The sequence below is a fragment of the Cyanistes caeruleus genome, chromosome 3, assembly GCF_971803275.1.
Source record: "Cyanistes caeruleus chromosome 3, bCyaCae1.hap1.1, whole genome shotgun sequence".
Lineage (NCBI taxonomy): Eukaryota > Metazoa > Chordata > Aves > Passeriformes > Paridae > Cyanistes > Cyanistes caeruleus.
Genome location: NC_141703.1, coordinates 78,448,596 through 78,475,027, shown reverse-complemented (window position 1 = coordinate 78,475,027; position 26,432 = coordinate 78,448,596). Strand labels below are relative to the sequence as shown.

The window sequence follows — 26,432 nt, the reverse complement described above, 5'->3', positions numbered from 1 at the left end:
AATTTTTGCTTGGGGCTGTCCCTGCTTAGGGCTGCAACAATATATAAACAGAACTTTGAGAAGAATCAATGACTTCAATAAACAACTTCAACTCGGAGTCCAACATCGTTTTGCTTGGGTTTTGATTTCTTTTTGCTAGAGCTTCTTGCTTGGGCTACTTTTTGCAGCCCTCCTTTGAAGTCCCATCTCTCAGCTGAGCAGCAAAAAATCACTTGGGTTTGGGGTTCTCTGAGAGGTTGCTGTTCTCTACAGGTAAACCAAATAAACAACACTTGAATAACTACTCTTAGAAAAATGTCACACTTTTCAAACAGGTATTAAGTACATATCACTTCCTGTTCCCCCACATTCAACACTGTATTCAAAAAGCAGTCTTTTCAAAAAGAAAACAGCAAGTCAAGGAATCAAAATTCTATTAAATAACATCTTTCACTTTCTGAGACATTGTTTTGACAAGCTTTTCTATATTGTTTCATTAGCAGCAGCATTTTTAAAGAAAGAAATGTCACATTAAGTAATAGGACTAGATATTCAAACTACCTGCGTATTTTCTGCAACATTAATTCCTCAAGATGGTGGAAAGTATCACATTGATGTGAAAAGTGTTTCCTGAGTTTAAGATTCAGCTCACTTAGCTTTAGATATATAACATCCAGTTTTCTATGTAAACTAGGTGTTGTATCTTTCTTTTATAGGCACTGGACAGAAATAAGGACTTTGAAGGCAGTTTTCAACAACCACATTTTAATTATAAACATAGGAAGAGACTAATTTGGCCTAGAAATGCTTATTTCTGTTCACAGACAAAAAGCCAGAAATTTCAGCTATAGACAACAACTACATAGATCTTTCCAGGTCTTGAGACTTAGTTTAAATTAATTTGACCTAAAATCATAGAAAAGCAGCATCGTTTATAGCTAGATTTTGAGGAATTTGTTGCATACCTAAATGATATCTACGTGTTAATTGTTTGTTTAGGTGCAGGTACCTTAAAAACACATACATTCCACATACGTTTTTATGGAATACATGTATTATCAAACTGATATAATGTAAGTGAAAAAATGGCACCCAGTTTGTCTGCAATCTACTTTACTTCCTACATATCCTTTATCTCAGGTTAAAAAGGCAGTGAAAAAATCATGGAATATGGAGCATGCCTTTTATCATAGCAATCTTTTCTTTTTTCTTGTCTATTCTTCATCTGTATCTTCACCTTTGTCTTGACCTCGTTTAAGATATCCCGTTCCTTCAAGAAGGAAGGTTGGACTAGGTAACTTTCAAAGGTCCCTCCCATCTCAAACTATTTTATGATTCTATGATTCATCCCCTTATATTATAAACTTTCTATGTGAAGAGTCTCTTACCAGAAGCTTTCTTAACTGGGCTTGAGGGCTAAACCAGCTTCAATTACTTCCCATGTGTATTGATGTATTGATGTGGACATCAATAACAAAAAAACGTGAAATTACTATAGAACTGTTGACATACTATGAGCCAGCTGCTGGACAGTAACTTATTAAAAACCCTAGAATTCAGCATCCAGAACTTACTTCTAGAGAAAAGGTATTTTAGGAAATAAAAAGAATGCAATTGAACTTGACTGAAATAGAGTTCACACAATTGGCTCCAAAGAACTGTAAAGCATTATTAAAATCTATGCTTGGCCTTGTGTAATCAGCTACAAGGAGTTATTGAGGTACAAAGGATGAGGTCTGGGAAAAATGCTTAACAGCAACAGGTAAACAAGAAAAATTAAAATCTTTAGTAGTAACAGGCAGTATGTCTTTACTGAAGCTAATAGTGCAGAAGTTATATGTGCAAAATGAAAAATAACAAAAAGGGAATTGTAACAGGAAACTGCTTGATATGAAAATAATCTATTCTCAGTTGACCACTGATTCCTTTAGGCATTTTTCAAATGTAGTTGAGTAAAATTCTCTTCCCAATTCAAAGATTTCATCTTAGGCCACTTCACTCTGTGATCCACCAATTATTCACTCTATGCCTTCCCCAAACTATGCACATACCAAAAATACACCAACAAGAACTGGCTTTCCAGACAGTGAGAAGGATGCAGAATTATAAGCCTGAGTGCACACTAAAAATGATAGAAGATATTTCCAAATTTACCATTTGCGTAACACATGTCAAGTTTCATAACTAAGAAAAGTAACCTACTAGACCCTGAAAAAAATGCAGAAGGCAGAAGCAGAAACGTTCCCAGGTTTGGCTCCATGTGGCAGTAACAGATGACTGGCCATGTGGCTTGGAAGTGCTCTTAGAAAAAAAAAAAAAAGAGTAACATTCACTTCCCAAAACTCAAGGAAAGGACAGCAATGTGGTGGATCTGTTTCGACATCACTCTAATGCTGCAAATATGGTTACTCTCTTTGCACTGATAAAGAATTCATCACATCACAAGAACACATGCTTTTTTTTTCCCCAAAGGTTTGAAAAAATGCAAGAAGAACATAAAAAAAATCTTTATCAGCATGTCAGTTGGTGCTTTGATCTATGGAATTCTTTTCAGCAGAAAACTTGGTGGGAAAAATCCTTTACACTCTATAACAAGAACCATCAAAGCAGTTTAATTTTAAATGGTCAGAACTGGCTGATTTTTAGCACAAAGATGTTAAACTGCAACAAAGACATTTACAATGTTTCTACACAAATAAGCTATTATTTAAATAAAAATATTAAAATTGTATTAAAGATCTAATTTTCAGATGTGGTAGTGCTTAAAGGCCATATAAAAATTCTAATATCCCACTAATTCTGAAAATTTGAATGCAACCCCTCTGATTTCAATGCAACTCTAACAGTCATTTTGTAAAATAATCAGTTAAATGTGTTGAACCACACTGGAAAACAGCATGAAAATGCAAAACACCTTTTCATTACAGCATATTAACAGAAACATTGGTTGGCTTAGATTTATCTTTCTCTGTCAGGCAAGATGAAATTGCATTAAACTACTTTTAGCTAAAGTGAGTAAGAAGAACAATCTGTGAATGAAGAATGTATATGAATACTTGGCCATGGCCACTGAGTTACTGAATCTCAGACAAGAGCATTATTGGATGACATGACTTGTTAACCAAGCCAAGAGTGTTTCTTTCATATTCCATGCACAATAAACAGGAAATGGTCACTGCTGCAAGAGCTGAAAATAAAGAATAGATAAACAAATGAGAATATAATTAATAGTATATCAGATTTCTCTGTCTGGAAATTAATCCAAAAAAGTATGCTGAAAAGTGTATGAAGCCTATGACAAATTTCAGAGTTGAGTCAGGACTCATGAGTTCAAAGAACCACCCCTCTTCTCTACTTGTTAAAAGTTATGATTTTATTTGGCCTAGATAGTTTCTTTTTTTCGCAGTAGCCATACATATGATGGCCAAAAATATATTGCTCTCAAGCATCCTCAGATACTTCAGGTGATCTGTTATCCTATTGAATAGCTATACTGACATAAATTTGGTTTGTCAGGAAGCATGAGATGTTACAAAAAAATTGCTACCATGTAAGTGTGGCTGGCCCTATCTGACTGGTCTATATACTCTGTAAAATAGGAATTTTGGGGGTTGGAGAAAAACTAAGAAACTAAAAAACTTGAAAACTAAGCAAATCTTGGACACCATTATCGGCAGTTGAGAGAAGGGGACATCCAAGTCAAGATCATAAGCCAATTGTATTCAGTATACGAGGAGTTTATATATGGTTTTACTTATTCAGCACTTATATAGGGTTCTATTTTTGGTAACAATTTCCCATTGGTTTTGCATTCTTCATGACATTAGTTGCCTGATAATCATTACAAAGTTTCACAACATATCTCTTGATCACTTCTACCCCAGGGAGTAGTTATCTGTATCTGTCTCTCCCATGGTTTCTGTTTGATTAGGCCCAGCATACGAAGCTCCTTAATCAGTTCCATTGTGCTTTGTTTTATTCCCCACACACCACCACTGCTGAGGTTCCAGATGACTGGGAGCTGGCCAATACGATGCCCATTCACAAAAAGGGTGTGTAAAAGACCTCAGTACCCAGTTAGGTTATGGAAGAGTTTATACTGAGTGCCATCACACAGCAGTTACAGGATGGCCAGGGTATCAGACCCAGCCAGCATGGGTTTAGGAGAAGTAGGTTGTGTTTGACCAGCCTGGTCTCCTTTTATGACCAAGTGACCTGCCTGGTGGATGCAGGAAAGGTTGTGGATGTTGTCTGGACTTCAGCAAGGCCTTTGACACTGTCTCCCACAGCACACTCCTGGAGAAGCTTGCAGCCCACGGCTTGGACAGGAGCACTCTGTGCTGGGTTAGGAACTGACTGGAGGTCTGGCCCAGAGAATGGTGGTGAACAATGCTGCATCCAGCTGGGGGCCAGGCACCAGTGGTGTCCCTCTGTCTGTGCTGGGGCCTGTTCTGTTCAATGTTTTTATTGACAACATGATGAGGGTATTGAGTCTTCCATTGGTAAATTTGCAGATGACACTAAGCTCAGAGTGTTGATCTGTAGGAAGGTAGGAGGGCTCTGCAGAGAGACCTGGAATATTCAGATGAATGGGATCAAATTTATCCCATCAATGGAATGAAATTTAATAAGTTCAAGTGCCAAGTCCTGCATTTTGGCCACAATGACCCCCTGCAATGTTATAGGCTGGAGATGCTGTGGCTGGACAGTGCCCAGGCAGAAAGGGACCTGGGGGTGCTGGTGACAGCTGGCTGAACATGAGCCAGCAGTGTGCCCTGGTGGCCAAGAAAGCCAATGGTATCCTGGCCTGGATCAGGAATAGTGTGGCCAGCAGGAGCAGGGAGGTCATTCTCCCCCTGTACTCAGCACTGGTGAGGCCTCACCTGGAGTGCTGTGTCCAGCTCTGGGCCCTCAGTTTGGGAAGGACTTTGAGATGCTGGAGTGTGTCCAGAGGAGGCAATGAGGCTGGTGAGGGGCTGGGAACACAAGCCCTGTGAAGAATTGCTGAGGGAGCTGGGATTGTTCAGCCTGGAGAAAAGAAGACTCAGAGGTGATTTTATCACTCTCTACAAATCCCTGAAAGGTGGTTGTAGTCAGGTGGGGGTTGGTCTCTTTCTCCAGGCAGCAACTGACAGAACGAGAGGACACAGTCTCAAGCTGTGCCAAGGGAACTAGAGGTTGCATATTGGGAAAAAGTTTCTATGGAAAGAGTGATAAAGTACTGGAATAGTCTGACCAGGGATATGGTGGAGTCACCATCCCTGGATGTGTTAAAAAAAAGACTGGATGTGGCATTCAGTGCCATGGTTTAGTTGAGGTATTAGGGCATGGTTTGGACTTGATGATCTTGAAGGTCTCCTTCCAACCTAGTCATTCTGTGATTCTGTGAAATACCCAAAAATCACATGAGTGAGGTCTATCTGCCTGTTGAAGAAAACCTCCTGAAGAGTGATACTGTTTCAGTCAGCAGAAACTAGACTGGATATAAATATGATTAGAATTGGCCTTTAAAGATCATTATGGCTTTGAGAGAAGTAGGTAAAGTAGAAGGTTCTTTATAATACTGTAAATTGAGTGGGGGAAGCTATTTTTAGTCCTCAATTTTATATTTGGGTTTTCAATTTAAACTACTGGGAATGTAGAGAGCTGGAAATGTTGCTTTAATATCTCCCCAGCTGTGAACTTTCTCTGATAAGATGGAAAATACTAATATCACCTTATATGCATGCAGCTGCCTTTGTCCCAGAGGATCCTAGGACATCAACAAGCTATTCATAAAGAAAAGTATATTCACTCAATCACAGATTGCAGCAATCAAGTATTAGGAATACAAAACAAATTAGAATAGGAGACAAAACAAGGAAATTTTGGGTACTTATCTCACACAAATCCCTGTCCTTATAGCTCATAATTAGACAACCTTATAAGATAATAACTTAATTATTCAACAGTTGAATTTCAAAAGTAAGCAGCATTGGAAAGGGAGCAAAAATCGAGCCTTTCCTGAGATGTAGAGGATGCAGAATACAGCATTTCTAGTCAAAGGTAATTTTTTATCTCAGTGTTCCTAAGCATGTGCAAAGATGTGCAAGATAACTGTGGAGGATACGGAAAGTTTTAAAGAGATGGAACTGGAATTGTTTTAAGGCAGAGGAAGAATATTCAAGATTGTGAAAGGATGACTAGAGAACAAATCCATGGTGGCTCTAACATTACTAAATAACCATGTTATTTAACAACAAGGTAATAACCATGCTATTTAGTAGTTGGTAATAAGTAATTAGTAACTAATAATAATTTAGTTATTAATAATAACCATGTTATTTAGTTATTTAGAAAACAATTAAGTTCTTACTGAACCAAGATCTTTTCTGCAGACTCTTTCTTGTCCACAGTGCATCTGGTTTTATGCAATATTATCAAAGTAGCTAATGAAGTTCTGGAAATTCCTTTCAAATCTTCTCCTTCTTAACTGGTGCAAAAGTTTGAAAGAAGGACTGATTCTTCATTTAGTATTTGTTCAGTTCCCTGTTTCAGCTAACCCATAACCCTTTCCTGCTCTAGTTGCAAGGCAGTGCTCCATAAAAGACAGTGTGCTTATATCCACAATGGACTTGACAATTAAGTAACACAGGTGCATCATAAAATTGCACCAAAAAGCATAAGCATTGTGTAGTGGATATGATTTCTCCTTCATATTTTCCTTTGCCTGGCATCAGTGTATGTACAGCTAGCAACTATCATCCCAAACAGCTCCCAACACACAAAGGTGATTTGGGTCCTTACTGGCAGAATCTCATTCCTCTTACTTTAAAAACTACTGTTGTCCAACTCCCTTCTTCATGTGCTCCATACCTCCCTTGTCTTTCATCTACCTAGTCCTTCCTCAGCCTGTCTCAGCTCCTCCCTTAACCCTGGTGTTTCTCATGCACCACAATGATATCTGTAAGGACTGCTACAGGACCATCTTCATCCTCAAGTCTTGCATTTCAGATACGAGGAAGCAAGCAGAAGATAAATCTTATTGCTCAAAGAGACAATTAAACCAGGGCTGATTTCTTTCCCACTTTCTTGTTTACCACTTTACAGTAATGGTAGCAGTGTCTAAAGTATGCACACACAGACAAAAACACACAGAAAATCCTTATCTAATTGCTATTTCCTAGAAAGGGCAATGGTAAAGGTAACTTGTCAGAGGTTGAAGTTCATGACGTTCAACAGTTATGTCTTTGGTTTCCTTTTTTCAAAAATAGGCTCAAACCCTGGCAAATTATTCATGAGAAAAACATAAAATTTGAAAATGTCCAGTGAGGAGACCATTCCTTGGATATACACTTTGCTGTTGGTATCTTCATTGCTTTGCCTTAAGATCTGATGGAGGTCAGGCTGAACCCAACAAGCAGCAGCAGAAGGCAGGTTTGAATGTACTAGTGAGGAAAAACACAGCCCTTACCCCAGCTGGCTCAGCCTAATTGGGGCAGGGAGGTCAACAAGAGCAGCTGCTTTGAGAACTCTGCCTCATGCCCCCGAAGTGCCATTAGAAACTTGGCCAAGCAACCCTCAAGCCATGAAGGGGCAAAGGACTGAGTCAGGTGTACACGCCTACTTGCCACACCTACTGTTGGAATATGGTACACTTCAAGAATACCTCTCCAAAAATCTTTTGCTCTAGACAATCAAACACCCAGAACAAGTGTAAGATTCAGACATCTGTGTTCATCCTCGTTTGCATACCCAAGTGTCTGTGTCTTTCTCATGGGTCCTGCACATTTTTCCCCACTAATTTTATTAGCCACCCTAAATAAAAAACAAACTGACCATGACTTATATCTGTCTGGACAGTTAACCTTTCAGATAATAGCACAGTGCTTATAATATAATAATGCTTATTATATAATATACCTACAATAAAGTTGCAATGTAGTCTTATGAGATGGTGGTGTTCAGGTTGGGAGGGAAAGTCAATCATTAAGGCTCCACCCTTAGAAGTAATTGGGTACTGATGAACAATCCTCTATTCCATCTTGTAGAAAATGTAGAGTATTTCTGTTAGCTCAAATTTTCTAGGAAAGCTTTGCTTGCTTTTGCTTTTTTTATCAGCAAAGTGAAGCAAAGTTTCCATTGTTGGTGGTGGTGTTACACATTTGGATGAAGCTGGCCCTGCAAGGAGCACTCACACTAACTCAAGTCTCATCACTGTGAGCTGCCTGTTAAGCAGAACGGGATATTCAAGCAGATGAAGTATTTGCTCAGCCCAGACTCAGCCTTGAGCATGTAAATGCTCAGAGCAAGCATCTGCAGAAGCAAGCAAATACTGTGCTACTGTTATTTGCGGTCTGACTAGAATTATGGCTCTCAAGGTCAGAAGGGTGAGTTTAGATGTTAGGTTGATAAAAAGCTCTTTTCTGTTTCTAAAGAAAAGCAAGAGAATGACAAAGCCAGTATCCCAAGTGCCTGCCTCTGAGTCCCCTGCCAAATACCTCTTTACAGTCAAGTTAAATGGGGGCTTAACTTTTCCAGGCAAGCCAAATAGCTCGGGCCTCATGATGCATTTCTATAGAAGGTAACACAACAATACTTTTTAATTGCTCTACCACTGTACCCCAATACTAATTCTGAAAATAATGACATTCAGATAATTAGAAAACTAAACAGTGACTCCAAAGATAAAATAAATAAAATTAGTTAAGGCACAGCACCTGATCACCCAAGCATAACCTGAAAATGTCATCTTAATATGACCAATACAGTGCTGTATTCTATATTATACATTCTTATGCAAGTGAGCAATGTGAACTCCTATGACATCTCCTCAACTGCTATCTCTGAAACCCCAAATGACAACTTAAATGTCAGCACTGTTAATTACTTCTCTACGAGGTATTTCAACAGAATATTCACTTATTGTGCTTGATTCAAAAAAGAAAAACTTAAATCTATGCAATAGTACAAAACTTCAAATTATCTACTCTTTGGTCATTAAATCTAAATATGACCAAAAGCAGCTTGTACAATTGTTAGCACATTTTGTGCTGTTGGATATTAAAATTATCAAACTATCAAAAAATAATTTAAATTTGGGATGAAAACAAACCACAGTTTGTTTCCTGTAATCTTCTCAGACAGTACAAAGTCAAATTTATGCTTCTAGAGTGTTTAATTTTTTTCCTATAACTTGCCTATCTTAACCAGGATAATTTTTAATAAATTCTCATGTCAGTATGGCACAACATAAAAACTGAAGCAACTGTGGCAGGATATATAGCAACAGATGAAATGTACAGTCTCAAATTTAGCAGTCTCTTTTTTAATTTTAAAGATCACAGACAACCGACTATTTCATTTGAGAAGCAAAAACAAGTTAACCAAGAAGAATTTTTGTCTATAGAGCTAGAAACCATACACATACTGTCACACCATAAAATATTTTTTATATTTTTATGCTTCAGTAGGAATAACTGCAAAGGAAACACTATGCCATACTGAAAGATGTTGCAGTAATGCTAAACACTATTATGAGTTTCCAGAAAAAGCAGCTTTAAACAAGCGATTGTTCTTTTGTGCAGACAGTATCTAGCATTATACAGATAAAATTCAACAAAGATCTTAAGTCAAAACAACCTCATGCAATGCTCCAGGCTTGGGTCAGAATGTCTGGGAAGCTGTCCAGTGAAAAAGGCCCTGGGGGTGCTGGTGACAGCAGCTGAACGTGATCCAGCAGTGCCCAGGTGGCCAAGAAGGCCGATGGCACCCTGGCCTGGATCAGCAGTGGTGTGGCCAGCAGGAGCAGGGCAGTGACCGTCCCCCTGGACTCGGCACTGCTGAGGCCACACCTCAAATGCTGTGCTCAGTTCTGGGCCCCTCAGTGCAAGAAAGACATTGAGGGGCTGGAGCGTGTCCAGAGAAGGGCAGCGGAGCTGGGGAAGGCTCTGGGGCACAAGTGCTGTGAGGGGAGGCTGAGGGGTGTTTCACCTTGAGAAAAGGAGGCTCGGGCAGGACTTTATTGCTCTCTACAGCTGCCTAGAAGGAGGATATGGCCATGCTGGGTTCTGTCTCTTCATCCAAATAGCAAGGGACAGGACAGGAAGAAATGGCTGCAAAGATGCACCAGGTGAGATTTAGATCCTACATTAGGGAAAATTTCCTCAATGAAAGGCTTGTCAAGCACTGGAATAGGCTGCCCAGAGAAGTGGTGGGGTCACCATTCCTGGAGGTAGGTAAAAAATGTGTAGATGTGGTGCCTGGGGCCATGGCTTAGTGGCAGACTTCACAGTGCTGGGTTAGAGGTTGGACTCCATGATCTTTAAGGGTCTTTTCCAACCTACATGATTCTACCATTATTTTTTGTCATCCTTAGAGACTGACACAGAAAGACTAATTCGTGTCACAAAAACAGGCCTAATGGGACCTTTATCTCTCCTGTCTGCATTCTCCCAGAGCACTAAGCTTAATTTTCAGGTTTCCTTTTACAGGATAAATTCTTACAATTCTCCACTCCAAGGTTTCAGCCTACAGTATGACATATCAATTGGTTTACCTGGCAAATCCTACTAAATCCAAACTATTTCTGTTCTTTCCTTCAGTGATTTCATAAGCTGCTTAAGAAAAGAGTAGTTTTCAGTTTAAACTAAAACCAAAATATTTCGAAACAGTAATCTTCATCTATGTCTATATTATGTCAGGATTTATCAACTCCTGCCAGTAAATTAGTTAGGCAATTTCAGAATCTTTAGGCACATTTTATGCCCATCTCATTTTCAGAAGCAGAAATCCCTCTTGCAAAGGTTCTTTTTAAAATGTCATTCTTCTGTTATTGCTTACATCTTAAGGATTTTTTTCATAGATTTTATTGTCTCTCAGTGACTCCTGCATAGTTGTTGATGGATGGCTTATACTCAGCTATTCCTTTACTTTTCTGTAAATTAAGTTGGGGTGTCCATGTGCATTCAAACTAACATACAGAATGCAATTAATAAACTTTTATGGAGCTGTTATGAATCCATCATATAAATATCACTAAAATAATGTGGTTTCTATGCTAAAGAAATGGGTCTGTTTCTTATGAGAACTATACTGAGCTTACTGGAACAAAATGTTCAATCAAATCTGTCATCTGAGATTGCAAAGTAAGTTGTGAATATATCCTGTAAATACAATCTGTATTTAAAGTTAAATACACAAATGCACTTAGCTTTTACATGCTATTACATATTGCACTACAAACCCAACACATGTCAAAGAATTCAAGTGACAAATACCTAGGAAGGATAACTAGTAGGTATATAATCATTTATCACTGAAATTATATTTGAATTATGCTACTCCATTAACACCACCACTTTTATTCTGCTCCAAAAATATTCTATATTGAATTGTGTATTATTGCTTTAGTATTAGAAACCCTCAATCTCTAGTTACAGAGTCCAACATTTGGACTTGTTAAATTTCATCCCATTAATCATTGTCCAGCACACCAATCTAAAATCCCTCTGAAAGGCAGCTTCCTAGCTAATGCCTAGTTCCCCTTGTTTTTGTAAATAGATCAGTGTTATACCTTGTCTTGTTTGACATTTGTTCACACTCCGTTGTGTACCTGCCCTGATCTACTTTCTTTTCCTGCAGGAATCTGCTTATAGCTGTCCATGAATTTTAATCTAAAAGCTGATTTGAAATGAGCTTTTCTTCTTTGACTGACTGTCTGTCTGTCTGTCACAATTTGTAAGGCATGTTCTTTAAAGTCAACAAATAACAGTTTTGAGTCTCATAAGGCAAGCCCTAGTCAAGAGATTATGTGGATGAGCAAAAGCAAATAGAAAAGGTCAGCAATTTGATATGGGATTTTTTTTAATATAGAGGGGGAGGTATTTAGCTATACATAAGAAAATTAGAAACACAACTCCAGCTAGTGGCAGTGGAATTGTCCTTCTAAAAAGCTTTGAAAATGTAAGTAAGAAATTTAAAAATTATTTTTCTGTGTTTTTTTAAGTTGCCTCCCTCCCAATTCTACTTAGGCATGACAGATGGAAATTAAATTTCTGAATAACTGATTAGCACTGAGAGAGGGTAAGACAGGGAGGAAATTAAAATATATACACTGGGAATATGGCTGAAAAGTTCATTTCGATTGAGCAGATGAAAAAATGGAGATTTGCTGGCAGTTGCATTAGAACTCACTTCTAGTATATAGTACTTTCAATCATCTTACAGCTCAGTATTTAAAATAAATATCCCCAAATTTCACTATTTAAAAAAAATCTCAAAACTATTTCAATTATAAGAAATTATATTTCAACATTAACTTAATTACAGTAAGTAAATAATGACGAAAAGTGTAATGAAGTATTAAAAGTGTAATGAAAAAAATGTTTTCAGGGCTCAGAGTGCAGCAATTGGTCCCACAGATTTCTCCTGTCATCCTGTCATCCTGAGGGGCTTGGCTACAAGGGAAAACTCTTATTTTCCAGAATGAATGGCAAACCTCATCAGGGAGTTCCTGTCACCTGTTCTAGGCGACCCTGCCTTGGCAAAATGATCTCCAGAGAGATGACCTCCAAGGGTCCATTCCAGTCCTAATAAATCTGTCATTCTGTGACTTTCCCAAAACTTCGTATATAATTTTATTTTAGTCTCTTATTAAATAAATTAAAAATAAAAATTAAAAATCATATTTCACAGCTTGAAACAGCATTTCTGCTGACACAAAAACCATCTGCCACAGGACAGTATGTAGGAACCCAATGAAATAGATCATTCCTTTGAATGAATTGTATTGAATTTGAATAGTATTAAAACTGCTGTTCACTTGCTAATTTCAGTAAACATACTAAGGAAAAAAAAAAAACCAAAAAAAAAGCCAAAGCTGAACACGTAGTGCACAGAAATAGACTAGCAGGTCCTGACTCTGCTCTGTGAAATTTCAGGGCAATACATACAAAGTGAATGGTACCATCCTGGTAGAAAAACTCACTGGTGTTTGAAGAGATGTAAACTCCCCCAATTTATTACTGTAAAGAGCTGAAATAGCTGTGATGCCTAAAAGCATTTTGTTGCTCAGTAGGGCAGACTGAAGGCCACAAGAATGGAAAGACATCAGGCCAAGGTCGTTTGCAAAGTAATCTGAAAATCATTTGAAGTCCTTTGGCAAAAGCATAGCTAGTCATTCAGGGAGGAAAGGGTAATGCTCATCCTTTTCATTATCTAGTAATAACAGTGTTTTAAGGGGAAGGGAAATAAAAAAAAAAAGAAAAATAAAGAAAAAAACCCACCTTGCCTACTGATTTGTTAAATTATGGTAAAGAAAAAGCACATGTTCTTTACCTTCGGATCGAAGGAGGGACGTAGGGAGTGACCGCGGGATGTCCACGCCGCTCCCCCTGCGTCCATCAAGGCAGTTCCCGGCGCTGTCCCGGCGCTGTCCCGGCCCTGTCCCGGCGCTGTCCCGGCCCTGTCCCGGCCGCCTTCCCGCCTCGCCCGCCGCCCTCCGCGTTACCGTGGCGACGGGCGGGAGCCGCGGCGGGACGGGCAGCGGGGCTGGCCGGAGTGCGGGGCTCGTACCGCGGCCACAGCGGCAGCGGGGGCGGCAGGAGCGGAGCGGGGAGCACCGCAGGTAACCGGAGGGGAGGGGGCGGCCGCGGAAGTCCGGGGGGTGCTGTCCGTGCCCCGGTCTCCTGTCCGGCGCAGCCAAGGCTGTCCCTGTGCCGGTGTCACCTCAGGTGTCCATCTCCTATGGCTCGTCCTGTGGCAGCATCACCCCTGGGGCCCGGTCCTTTTCCAGCCAGCGCCCCTTTGGCAATTTCACCTCAAGTGCCTGCTCCCTGTGGAGCCAAGGCTGCATTGCCATGTGTCATTGCCCACACGTCTGTGGGTTCTGGTACCCGTGTGCTTGAGCGCCCCACTGCTCCTCCCCACGAGGAATTAGGGCTGTTTGATGCTCCCCCGTCACCCATAATGTTCTTGCATGCAGGCAGGCATGTCCCCACATCCTTGTGTCCTGCTGCACCCACAGAACCGGACTGGTCTCAGCAATAGCATTTGTTCTGACCTTCCTGCCGAGGTGTTTGAGGGCTGCACATCTTGGACTGCATCTGCCAGGCAAGGGAGTGACCAGTCTATAGGAATCCGAAATGCTGTTTGGGAGCACTTAGAGCCTGGGTGAAGATGAATCATGGTGTGCTAAGGATGAAAATGTTTGATGAACGCAGCCATGAATCTATGGCAAATTTAGATTCATGTGCTTCAGAGTGTCTACGCAAATCATTGACATCACACAACAGGGAATGATCCGAAACAAATTTCCGTATGGAGACTCGGGGCTAGGTTTAAGCTCAGCACCACCTCTGGTATCCCAGTGCTGCACCAAGTGCAAGAATTGCTGCCAGAGAGCTGAGCTTACTCCCGAAGTTTTTGTCTTGCCCATTCCAGCATGTAATTAGAGCTGCACTCCCCTGTCCTTGTTTTTTGCTATGAGAAAATTGCATAATATGAAATGAAAACAGAACTATCCAGTTTGTACTATTTGGCTATGTCAACTAATCCATTTAAGAATCTGAATTACTTGACTTTTGGTGTTTTAACAGGTTAAAACAACAATCAGTGTTATGGAGGAGGACTTAGAAGTGTTCCAGGACCAAGCTGTGACTATGTATGTAATGACTTACTGTCCTGGGAGTTGAATATACGATGGAATTGAATTATGTAGATTTATTCAAAATGTGAAACACAAAATATTAATGATTTTGAAAGCAAACTTGATTCTCTATTTCTTTTGCTTTCCATGCAAACTGGAGAAACTGCTGATAATTAAGACATCTTATTGCTGTGGCTAATACTCTACTCACTGTTTCTATTAGTTATTTAAATGTTTTAAATATTCATACCTGAACTGGGGGAGAGGAGGGGGAATGAAAGCTATGTGGGGTTTTATTAAGATGTTAAGAAACGTTATTTCAAACTTTTTTTAAAAAGTACTTGAAGTTGCTAGGCTACAGCAGTATAAACTTACATATCACAGCTCTTAAAACATTAAGAATCTTGAAAACAAGATTCATTGCTAAAGCCCTAGCCTTATTCTGCACAGATAATAACCACAACTGTTCTCTCCAAGTATTAAGTGCACTTTTCATAGGAACACATAATCATTTTTTATTTTTACATAATCCAAGTTTAGTTCTTTTAATGTTAATCTAGGAAAAAAAATGTTAGTATTTAGTTAATATAGAAAATATGTTAGCACAAAGTCTTTCTAAAGAAGTGAGAACATGAATAAGATTTGATTTTGGACCTCATCCCATTCAGCATCTTCAAGGAACACACACATATAAGAAGTACTTCCCTACTTAATGACTGAAACAGAATATTTATCCATCATAGTTTTGTAGGTAAACTTACTAACTGCTTTTCAAATAAACCTATTTATTCTGTCATTATTTCCAAGAAACAACACAACGTGATACGATGCACATTAAACGTAAAGGTATTTCTTAAAATAAAAGAGGCATGATCTATCGTATCTTATTCTGGCCCAAGAAAGTTTTTAATGGGATTTAAAAGTGTGCTGTGTCATACTGAAGAATAATGCATGCACTTTTCATGATAGATATAAATTGCTGCAGTAAAATATTCTGATTAGTGTGCCCCCCCCTTTTTTTTTGCTTTGAGGGAATCCTTTTTTCATATCATATCTATATGATTTGCAAAAGTAGCCATATAAAAGCTTGAATTAGAAAACCCCAAAGGTACTGCTATTCTTTGGCTACAAGTCAGAAGCCTGTTTCAAAAATTCAAGATTCTGCCTCAACTTTATTTTAATCAATATAGGAAATTTCCGCCTATTGCAGATGAATCTAGAGGAATTTCTCCCATCATAAACCATAATTCTTGCTAGCAAGTTATTTCTATTAACTATACAAAGAATCTGGAAGAGTAGTTTAGGATACACCTTTGCTGAAATGAAAAAATTTCAGTCTTATGCTGACAGTATTCCAGGGATAATGCAGTGCCTTTAAAATTTGGGAAAATGGCTGAGTAATGGTGGTGAAAATCAGGACAAATACATTCCAACTGCAAGGACACATAAATCACAAATTGTCTATCCATAGATGTGCATGATTCAGTATGGCTGCAAGTTGTTAAATAAGTTAGTTGTAGTTCTTGTAATGGAACTTCAGGGTAGAAGATTCTGTCACAAATGGTTTGTATATATCCTATTTTTAGAGCAAGGTTTGCAATAATAAAATGAATTAATATTGACTGTGGAAGCTGTGGCGAATATTGAAACCTAATGAATATACTATGTAAGACTAAGTTTTGCTTGTGTTTGCATAAATATGGCCATACTTATTTTCCTATTTGTGTAGGATGTAGAATGTAAATAATAAGGGAAGAAAGTATTAAGTCAAGACAGACAGTATGAACCAAACATTTCTTAAATCATCTGTTTTTAAATAACTTTATTCTAGAGTGTATGGACAATACCATTCTTTCTATGTCTGTTAGGAAACACTCAGAAAAAAGCAGACATGTGCAGAACTCCAAAGCAAAAGATGGATAAATAGAGCTAGAAAGGTCTAACTAGTGCAAAAATCGTTTGTGATAAAGGCCTGGAGGTGGTGAAACTTTTTATCTGGATTTTTGTCTAAATTTGCATGAAGATAAATAGTTATTAATGGCAGAAGAATATGACTCATCTTTATTTTCACTTACATGGAGACAGGATAAAAGAATACTAAGAGCTTACCTACACCACTTTAAAGTGAGATAACTTTAAGTGTTTTGAGCTTTTTCAAAGTAAATGAACCAAAAAAAGAAATAGCTGCCACTTGCTGAAGTACAAGCCATTACTTCCCTGTATGACGAATCCATTCCATGTGTGCATCCAGCAAACTGGGAATGCTGACTCTGCCTGAGTAAAAAAAAACATGCCTACTTCTTTGCTTAGGAGAAAATTTGGTTCTTTGTGTGTTTGTTTACATGATGTCTTATTAAACAAAAGTAACCACTGCATTCCACATCCAGTGATCAAAATATATTCTCATGACTGTGGTGCCATATAATTGGCCATATTGTGAGGGGGTAATTAGCACTAGTGGATTAAAGCAATAGTTACTGCGGCAAGTAGCACCTCTCTGCTAGTGAGTGGGGATTACTGGGGATCTGTTTTCCATACCAGAGCCTTGATACAGAGTAGTTTTGGTAGTAGAACAGCAGCAGTCATCTACAATTTCAAGTACAGATTTCCTTTTGCAGCTGCAAGTGTGCTTAGAGGATCCAGGTAAGGAATTAGAGAAAATGAAGATAGGCTGAGAAGCTCTTTCACTCCCTTTTATATAATGATGGCTTTAGGTTCAAGAAGCATGCAAGAGCTGTTAAGAGAAAATTTTTTTTAGCAACAAATGCAGAATTTGCCATGTGAAGGAAGATCTGAAAGAGGTGGGTGAAATTTAAGAGTGAAGGGTGTCAGCCATGGCGGATCTGAAAGGGTAATCTGATGATCTAGGCTAGAAGTTGTATTCTTACTTGCATAACAATATTTAGATTATCCATGTGACACAATAAAGCAAGTGCCTGCTTCTGAAGGCTGAAATCGCATACCTGAGTCATTGCTGGTGGTTCACCAAAGTGCTGCCATGTGACATTTGAGGAGGCTGGAAGTGCACTGGTCTTTAGAGCAGTATCAAGGAAAAGGTAGTTCTGATGCAGCAGTAGACCTTATAAAGCAGCATAGCTTTATCTTCTGTTTTCAAAATCCCATTTTATATTCCACCCAGAGGCAGTCAGAGTTTACCCATCATTAATGCTGGTTTTGAGATGGGTTCCAGGCACTTGGGAGGGAGGTGTTTTTGTTTTGAGAGACATACATCACTTGCTTGCACTTTCGTTATTGTCATTCTGTGATTCATATTAAACATCAAAACGGCACTGCCAACAGTTTTAACATTAAAAAGTCATTAAGATTTATGTGTGCATTTAAAAAGCCCTTCCAAGCTTAACATTGATATTCTTACAGTTTCAAGGATTTGTGGATGTAAAAGAAGTTTTAAAGAATTTAACTTTTAAAAACCATGCTATGTTTTAATTGTGATATTATAAATCTTAACAAATTCGCTCAAATGTCCTGTAATAATTATCAAAACAAGGGATGTGCACAATTTAAGCACCAAATAAAAGATTTGTGATAAACCCATATCCATCATTGAGCTGTATTTTCAGTTTATTGCAGTCAAAAGTTGAGCATGCAGGCAAACTCAAGATTGATGAAGTGAGGTTGCACCTACACTTGAAAGCATGATTTACCTTTCCCATTTCTTTTTTTCTTTCTTTCTGTTGCTGAAAAGTGGTTAGTTTGATCACAATTAAAATAGAATTGTAGCAATGTAAAAAAAAAAAAAAAAATTATTTCTCCCTTATTCTTTATTTGAAAAAATAAATCTCTTTATGTTTTTAGAGCTTCTCCATGTGAAGCTGAACTTCAGGAATTAGTGCATCAAATTGACATCATGGTAAACAGAAAGCAAGTAGAATGGGAAAGAAAGATGAGAGCTTTGGAAGCGAAGATGGATATCCAGGATCAAGAATTAGCAAGTACCCAAAGCAAACTGGATCAAAAAGGTCAAGAGGTATTTAAGAATATCACATTCTATAAAGAAAGTATTTATTCTGGTAGTTTCTTATTAGTATGCTTTAAATTCTCTATAAGACTGTTTGTTCTATCATGTAAAATACCAAACACCCCTTAAAGGTCACTAATTATCCTTAGTGTTTTGTTTTAAAGTGTGCTTCTGTTCTGAAAAGTGATTGTAAAAATGTCATTTAAAATCTCATATTTCTTCTATTTCCCTAAAGTCTACATCAAATATTCTTGGGTTAGCTGTAAAAAGATAATTTGATGTTTTTCCTAAATGCCAGCACTTTTTATCTCATCAGAAATTTTAAATGGAAGAATGCAGTTCAAATAGGTTCCCAAAATTATGTCTTTGTTACTACTGTTTATGCCTGATTTTTAGCATTTTACACAATATATCTTTGTAGGATAATTTTATTCATTGTGAAGATTCAAAATGTATTACTACTTAGACTTTCCTATGAAACTTCAAGCCCCAGTGTACCTTATATTGTCTGTACTTCACTGGCTTTTCGGCTGAATAATTATTCAGAAGCATCAAGAAATCCTTGCATAGCATTCAGTTCTAGTTCAAGCCAGCTGAATTTAGGTGTTTACACAAGGGCAGCCTTGTGTGAGCTAGGTGGCTAAATTGCCGTGGGAGTTTAAAAAAGGGAGTGACTCTCCCTAATGAGCAATTAAGAACTTGCCCTTAGTCCCTGCAGTCAGAAGAACCAAGAGAGGAATTCAAGTAGCCCATCCTCAAAGCATCAGTTTATTTGCTGTGCAGAGACATTATCTGAAATACTCTAGCATATTATACTGAGCTTCCAAATGCCCCTCCAGAGAAGCACATGTGCCATGCATATTTCTCAGGTCTCTGTGAAACTGTAATAATTCATGATACTGCAAATGGCACTGCACTTAGGGAGCTGAAATGAGTCTATGGTGTCTTCTGGTAATTTATACATAAATACTGGAAGGTAATTTGTGTCATTTTATAAGCCATGCAAGGAAAATTTTCACAATGGGGAATACCACAGTTGGGTTAAAAAAGCTTTCAGAAATGGTCTTTCATGACAGACTTGTACAATAATGAGATTTTTTTACTATAAAATCCCTAATTTGATGTTGACACAATCTGGGTCTGTGGTATGCAGTTTTATTACCAAGTTACTGAATTAATACTTATTTTTAATATCTCTCCTTAAAGAAGCAGTCTTCTTTCAAAGTTTCAAATTACTTTCCCAAAAATTACTTATTTTGAAAAATGTCAAAAAAGGTACATTTGAATGCTTGTTTTAACTTTAGGTGGGACTACTTCAACAAGAATTGGAAAACTTAGAGAAAACTAAAAATGAAATGGCTCAGAGTTATGAAACTCAGCTTCAAGCACTGAAATCTCAAGTAAGAAATATGTCAGTTTCATTATTTTGTGATTGCAGTATAAAAAACTTACACATGCCAAATTGTATAGATGTGCCATTATGGATTTGGGAAAGATGAATTGTGTCATACAAATGATGATGCTACAGCTGCCTACCAGGCTCCATTATAATTTATGTACTGTCGTGTCGAAACTCTTTGGATAGATTTTGATGTGGATGTGACATCTGTTATGAAGACAGATACTTGATTTCCTAACTTCAGACTAATAACTAAAGCCTTGGTGAATGAATAAAATAGGTAATTGGATTCATGTTAGTATGATTCTGAGGCACGTTAGGGATTTTAAGATTTATACTGTGCTTGTCATGTCTTTGCTGTAACTTTTGCTGGCTTTAGTTTCCCTCAACTGATAGCTTTCCGTAAGGTTTCTGTTGTATCAAAACTGGTGTAACCCACGTTGATGATGTTGGGAGTTTTTTTATTTATTTCAGAGTGTTCTTGCAGCCCCAAAAGCCAGTTATATCCTGGGCTGCGTAAAAAGAAATGTGGCCAACAGATTGAGGGAGGTTGTTCTCCCCCTCTTTTCTGTGGTGGTGAGGCCCCACCTGCAATGCTGTGTCCAACCCTGGGGTCCCCAGTACGAGAAAAACTTGGACCTGTTGGAGTGAGTCAAGAGGAGGCTATGATCAGGGGGTTCTGGACCATCTCTCCAGTGAAGACAGGCTGAGAGAAAGGACAAGGGTTTCAAACTGAATGAGTGCATATTTAGATTGTACCTGAGGAACAATTTATTATTTTTTTCAGTGAGGGTGATGAGATATTGGAGCATTTTTCCCAGAGAAGCTATGGATGCCCCATTCCTGGAAGTGTTCAAGGCCAGACTGGATGGGGCTTAGAGAAAGCTGGTCTAATGGAAGATGTCCCTGTTTAAGGCAGGGGAGCTAGACTAGATGATCTTTTAAAGGTCCCTTTCAACCCAAATAATTCTATGGTTTTATGATTCAGTTTGGCTGTGTTTGCTCTGCACCTGTGTTTTTGTTTCTTCAGTACTTTCTACTTCAATCATGAATCTAAACTCTTAGCAAACTCAAGTTGATTCTGTTTCTCAGATTTTAACAACTAAAGTACACAACTCTGCATTGTTTTTCCTGCTACTTTTCTGTTCCCTTCACTGGATTCGCCTACCAGAGACATAGTGATATAATTCAGAATTTCCAATCACCACGCTTATTATATAGTAAAGTCAGATTGCATAAATTGAATATCATTATTTTCATTTAGAAGTGGTAGTACACCTGGGTCCATCAGATGAATAAATGTATTACTTATTCTTAAGGTTATGTTGTCTTTATATTTTCTTTTACATATGAAAAAGGATTTGGAAACCATTTCTGTAAATAGGCAGTGAATGCTTTGGCTGTTTTGTAATTATCACTTTTAATCATTTGGGAAAGTAGCTAGAAATAAAATCTGGTTTATAATTTGCAGAACTACAGAAAATCTTCATCTTAGCATGATTATTGAGAAGATAAACACACAATGAAAAAGTGTGACATTTTATGCATAAGTAGTAAGGTATCTTTAGCAATGCAGAACTATCCTCAAAATATAGTACACCTCTCTTCTTTATAACATTTTCTGCAATATTTTTCATTTCTTAATTATTTTTATCTCATGCTAAAAATACTTGCGTTTATATTTCACATTTTTGGTAATATCTTCACTAAAATTGAACCTTCTGAAATTGAAAGTCCAGGCTATTTTTCATAAAGATTTTTTATTTTAGAGTTTTCAATTACCCTTTCCATGGGCAAATGCAACCTCATTTCTCTTTTATTTTTTTAAAGAACCTGACATTTTCTAACCTACTAGCTTTTCTCTTTAAACCTGGTTATATTTCTTGCCCAAATTCTCCTTTTTAGCAAACCTCTCAGACCACTTAACCTTTCTTTGAGTTTCTTGGTTGCTTCTTCTTCTGTCTTTATGCAAGAACTTTGGATTTCTAACCCCTAAGAATATACATCACCTTCCCAATCCATGTCTCCAAACATTTAATTCCCTCAGTTATCCTATTTATTTTTCTAAAGGTTCCAGCACTGATGCTGTTTGCATTTTATTTTCCAGTCTCCATTCCTCTCCTTTGAACAAACCTTATTTCTTCATGAAATATCCACCTCGTTCACCTTGGCTGGAAAACTGTTGAATGCCTGTGTTGGGGGGCTTGCCTTGATTCTCTATGTGATAAACAGAAGTCTGCCCATCAGAACAGTTCCTAGCACCTATGCTAGACAGTAGGACTGTCCCACTCTGCTCCTCTAGCTTTTGCACATCTCCTTATTGAGTTTCTTTCCTGAATTAAAGTGCTGCAGTGTCTGCAGTGGAATGACTTTAATGTCCCCAGTTCTCAGCTACACAAACTCATATATAAAATACAGACCTTCTTTGACAATATGAATCTTTGCCTTATCTCCTTTGATCCCCTTCTTTCGGTTCTTATTCTCACTTGGAAGTTATACCACCTTCTGAACTGTAGAATCTTACAAGCTACAATTTAGTTTTGCACAAAAACTAAACTAGTGTGTTACTGTTTACCAATAGCATTGTATCTCTCTCTAGACGTGTATTCTTAAAATCCCTCCCAAGATTTGTTTCTTCCTCATCTTGATAGAAATAGTGAGGATCGCTTTTTCTAGCTATCAGAATGCTAGGTTATTCAGAATAAATTTCTTTTCTGTGGTCCTTTGTGCTTTTTTCCCTTGGTACTGCTAAAACCAGCTGTTTAATGAGCAGTATTCCCTCTGAATTGACTGTATGCCTTTCGAATGCAGTAAAATCTACATTTTTCTTGTATCAGGGAAATAATTCCTGGTACATAATCTGAAACTCCTAGGCCACACTGCTGCATTCATTCAAACATGCAGCATTTTGTCATAACTAAATAGCAAAAGCTTTCAAGGTGTATCGTCATTACTTTGATTCTTATTTTTCTTTTTTTCTTTTTTTCTTTTTTTTTATATTGATGTCTAGTAGTTATTCTCTCTTTGAAAGTGATGGAAATCTCTCAGCAAAAGAAGACTGAATCATTCTTTCTCTAAGAGGTTTGCAACTAATTTCCTCACTTAGACATGTAAAAGCTACATCTGAGTTATCCCGGGCTTCCTTTAGAATCTACAGAAAGAAATGGACACCCCCAGAATACTATTCATGCCAGTGTATGACAAGAATTTAAGACAGCTGAAATGACTAAGCATTTTACAGGCAGCTTTTTCTGATGCAGAGTGTCTCAGGCTTGTATGTCAAACTTTCAGAAATCTAAACTAAAATCGATTCTACCCCAGAACTCACTAAAATGCCTTTTTTTTTTTCTTTTTTTCTTTATAACATGTACAACATGCAAGTAGAAAAACTTGAACCTTTTAAAACAAATATCTGGCCTTTAATGGAAGGGGTTTTGTCTTTTAGTCTAGTTTCCAGTCATCATAATATCCAGACTATAATTTGCCTTCAATATCCTTCTGTCGTTAAAAAGACTCAGACTAAATTTTCACATTTTGGCCACTCTGTTCCATTTTAGATTGATTTACTGATTTGTTGTATTTCTTAACCTTTTTAGCATAAACATTCCAATACCTGTCTTATCTGAATTTAGTCTTCCCAGGCAGTTCACACATGCCATAATATATTCAAGAGCAAAACTGTTATTTGAAAAAGAGTATCTTTCTTCCAAGGTCAATGAGTTCCATGTTGTTTGAGCCTGGATACTCTGACTCATTTTAAATATTTTATCTTAACTCTGTTCTCTGGCAAAGTCAATTTCATATATAGGCAGCTCCACTGCAAGACTTTTGATTTGGTTTTGAAGGTGATAACTCAGCTCTGTGTGCCCATGTTACAGAATTGCTATTCAGACATTCCAGGTTCGTGAAATCTGTGCCTGGGCCTCTTCATATAATGGAATTTTCTCATCCAGGATAATCTGTCTTTTTGTTAGCTTTTCAATTAGTTTTTGCTGTCCCATGTTATGATTCTCAAGTTCATCTCAAATGTATCTAGGAAGTTTGCAGATTATTTTTTAATTAGTTTCTGTTCTGTATCTTTTCTGGACTTCTTTGGCCTTGTTTGTTGTCTGAACAGACCTCAATTGCTTATTCAGTGTTGACTCAACAGGATTCCATTCCGTTTCCAAATAACAGTTCACTTGGAGCTGTTAACAAAACTATGAGATTTTGTGGATTTTGTTTGGGTATACAAAAAACTTTATGTGAGAGTCAGGTTCTTTTTTAAGTCATATACTTAAATGTAAAGGAACTAAATAGCAAGAGACAAGATCGGTATCTACTGTAAGCTTCTTTTCTGCACGATATTCTTCCCCAAGTTCTTTCATTCACCTTTCCTCAAGACCATATTTTTAGTGCTTCCTTTATCAATATCCTTGGGTTTGCATTTTATTTTTTTTTCAAAACCAAATGTACACGTTCCTACCAAACAGTATTGCTGTTCTGTATCAAATCTCTTATCAGAGACACCCTTTGTTTTGTGCAGTGTAGTGAACTGATGTAAAAACTGGCTCTTTTTCTGGAGAGGCTGGTCCTTCCCCTGGTACCTTTTCTTCTGTGCCTCTGACTCCTAAGCCAGGCTTTCATGGTGACATCAGTAGGCAGTGTCTGTTGTCTATTTAGTGTCTGATTCTGAGACCCACTCAGTGGTATCAGAAGACTGCAATCATCACAGACAGCATTTTAACAATTTTCATCATAAGAAAGAAACACACAAGTTCGGAGTACATTAATGATAATCATTCTGACTAGTGAAGCACCCTTTAAAAATGTCAACACAAGATGGCAGTAAACAAGTATAGAACATTCCATATGAACACTGTAGAGGAAATGACTCTGTGGGTGACAGTGCCATGGAGAACTCCGGTGGAATTAAGTAGCTGTCAAATGAACCCATTGGAACAGTTAACATTTATATGAGAGCTTAGTCTTGTTCATCTGTGACAACTTTATTAATTGATTTTAACTTTATTAATTGATTTTTTTGTTACATTGATCAACCATTTAGAATACTAAAGCAGCAGTTGGTGATTCTAATTTTAAGAAAACTTTGGCCATGTGGTCATCCTTGATAGATTCTGCATATTGAACTCTAACTTTTGATTTTAGTTCTCAAGATTGACACATAGTTATGAAAAGCTACAGTCACATCAGTTAAAACAAAAAAAGCTCGAAAGTAGAGAAAAATATGAGGAAAACCTGGAGACATCATCTAACCCAAGGAATTTATACATGAAACTGGAGGTAAGAATTGTATGACATTATATTTTAATTTTATTATGCTTCTAGAACTAATTTTTGATTTGAAATTGTAAGCTTTATTTCACTCATAATTGTACAAAAATTGTATCATTGTCTTGCTTTGGCAAGAATGGTTCTTAGTTTTAATATTATTTAATACCAATTTTTTTTGTAAGTGTAACTATAAATAAATTTTACTGTTTTCCTGGTGAATAGATGTGTACTGGATAACACAGTCTCTTGAGGCATGAGAGCTTATACATATGCACGATACTGTCACACAATACCTACCATTAATTCAAGTTTTATAGACCTCAGGACAACCTTGACCACATTGGTCTACACAGAAAAAAGGATTTAGGATTGGAAAACTGCTTGTTACACATGCACCTTGTCAGCACCCATATGCCTGAGGCAATCTGTGACCTTGACCTCAGTGCCTGATTTCCCTGGGCAATGTATGAGGAAGGATTAGGCACTTATAAACACATCCTCCAGAATCCAGCATAGTGACTGAGGGGGTAGATAATAGATGCTGAGGACAGGATTCAGTCATATTCCCTATCCCTTTGGACACGGGCTGGATTTTATTGGACTTATTCTTGAATATGGGAAGATGCTGATTTTTATTCTTAATTCCTAGCCTTGACTTCTCAGAGGTTACTTTATGATCTGCAGAATAATCAGGTATTTATTGGACAAAAAGGAAAGTTAGGTAAGACAGAGAACTTGTAGAGAGTGTGTGCCCAGGTGGTGTCTTCTCTCCAAGTACTCTTCTGCATTCACTGGGGCAGAAACTGACATCCAGTTATCTCTTAAAACTGAGCAATATAGTGTCTAGGTATGCTAATTTTTGCTGCTTCTTTTTTACCTATCCAATAAATTTCCTGATATCCTGAGCTAAACGAAACAACTTCAAAAGGAAGAATTCCAGAGCCTGTTGAAAAATAACATTTGTCTGATAGGTATAAAACTAACATGGGAAGATTATACTTCAGGTTCTGTCTTGAAAGATTTTTACACTGAGTCTTCCATTTATGGGAAGAACAGTCTAACCAGTAATCTGATGAAGCATAGAATGATCACAAAATTCATATTTTCTCTGTCCATCCTTTGTGAAGAGCATAATGAAGTAGTGTGTGCTCCACATGCTTACTGTGCTGGGTGCT

The 26,432-nt window shown here is 37.7% G+C and overlaps 2 protein-coding genes across 5 annotated transcripts in view; one reads left to right on the top strand and one right to left on the bottom strand.

The window, feature by feature from the left end:
- LOC147654274 (uncharacterized) overlaps positions 1-13,925 on the bottom strand; it is a 68,428-nt gene extending 54,503 nt beyond the window's left edge. Inside the window, exons 1-2 of the mRNA XM_086883794.1 lie at positions 13,787-13,925; positions 13,297-13,671 (exon numbers count right to left, since the gene is read on the bottom strand). Coding sequence (XP_086739920.1) covers positions 13,297-13,671; positions 13,787-13,925 — 514 coding nt within the window. The remainder of the gene's footprint in view (positions 1-13,296; positions 13,672-13,786) is intronic.
- The window catches only part of DEUP1 (deuterosome assembly protein 1), a 41,549-nt gene continuing 28,525 nt past the window's right edge, over positions 13,409-26,432 (top strand). Inside the window, exons 1-5 of one of the 4 annotated variants that reach the window (XM_023920995.2) lie at positions 13,409-13,585; positions 14,556-14,620; positions 18,422-18,593; positions 19,889-19,984; positions 25,132-25,266. In XM_023920995.2, the coding sequence (XP_023776763.2) occupies positions 14,577-14,620; positions 18,422-18,593; positions 19,889-19,984; positions 25,132-25,266 (447 nt within the window). In that variant the 5' untranslated portion in view covers positions 13,409-13,585; positions 14,556-14,576. Of the gene's footprint in view, positions 13,586-14,555; positions 14,621-17,055; positions 17,249-18,421; positions 18,594-19,269; positions 19,561-19,888; positions 19,985-25,131; positions 25,267-26,432 lie in introns of those variants that run through there. The other 3 variants (XM_023921004.2, XM_086882141.1, XM_086882140.1) reach the window with 3 other exon arrangements.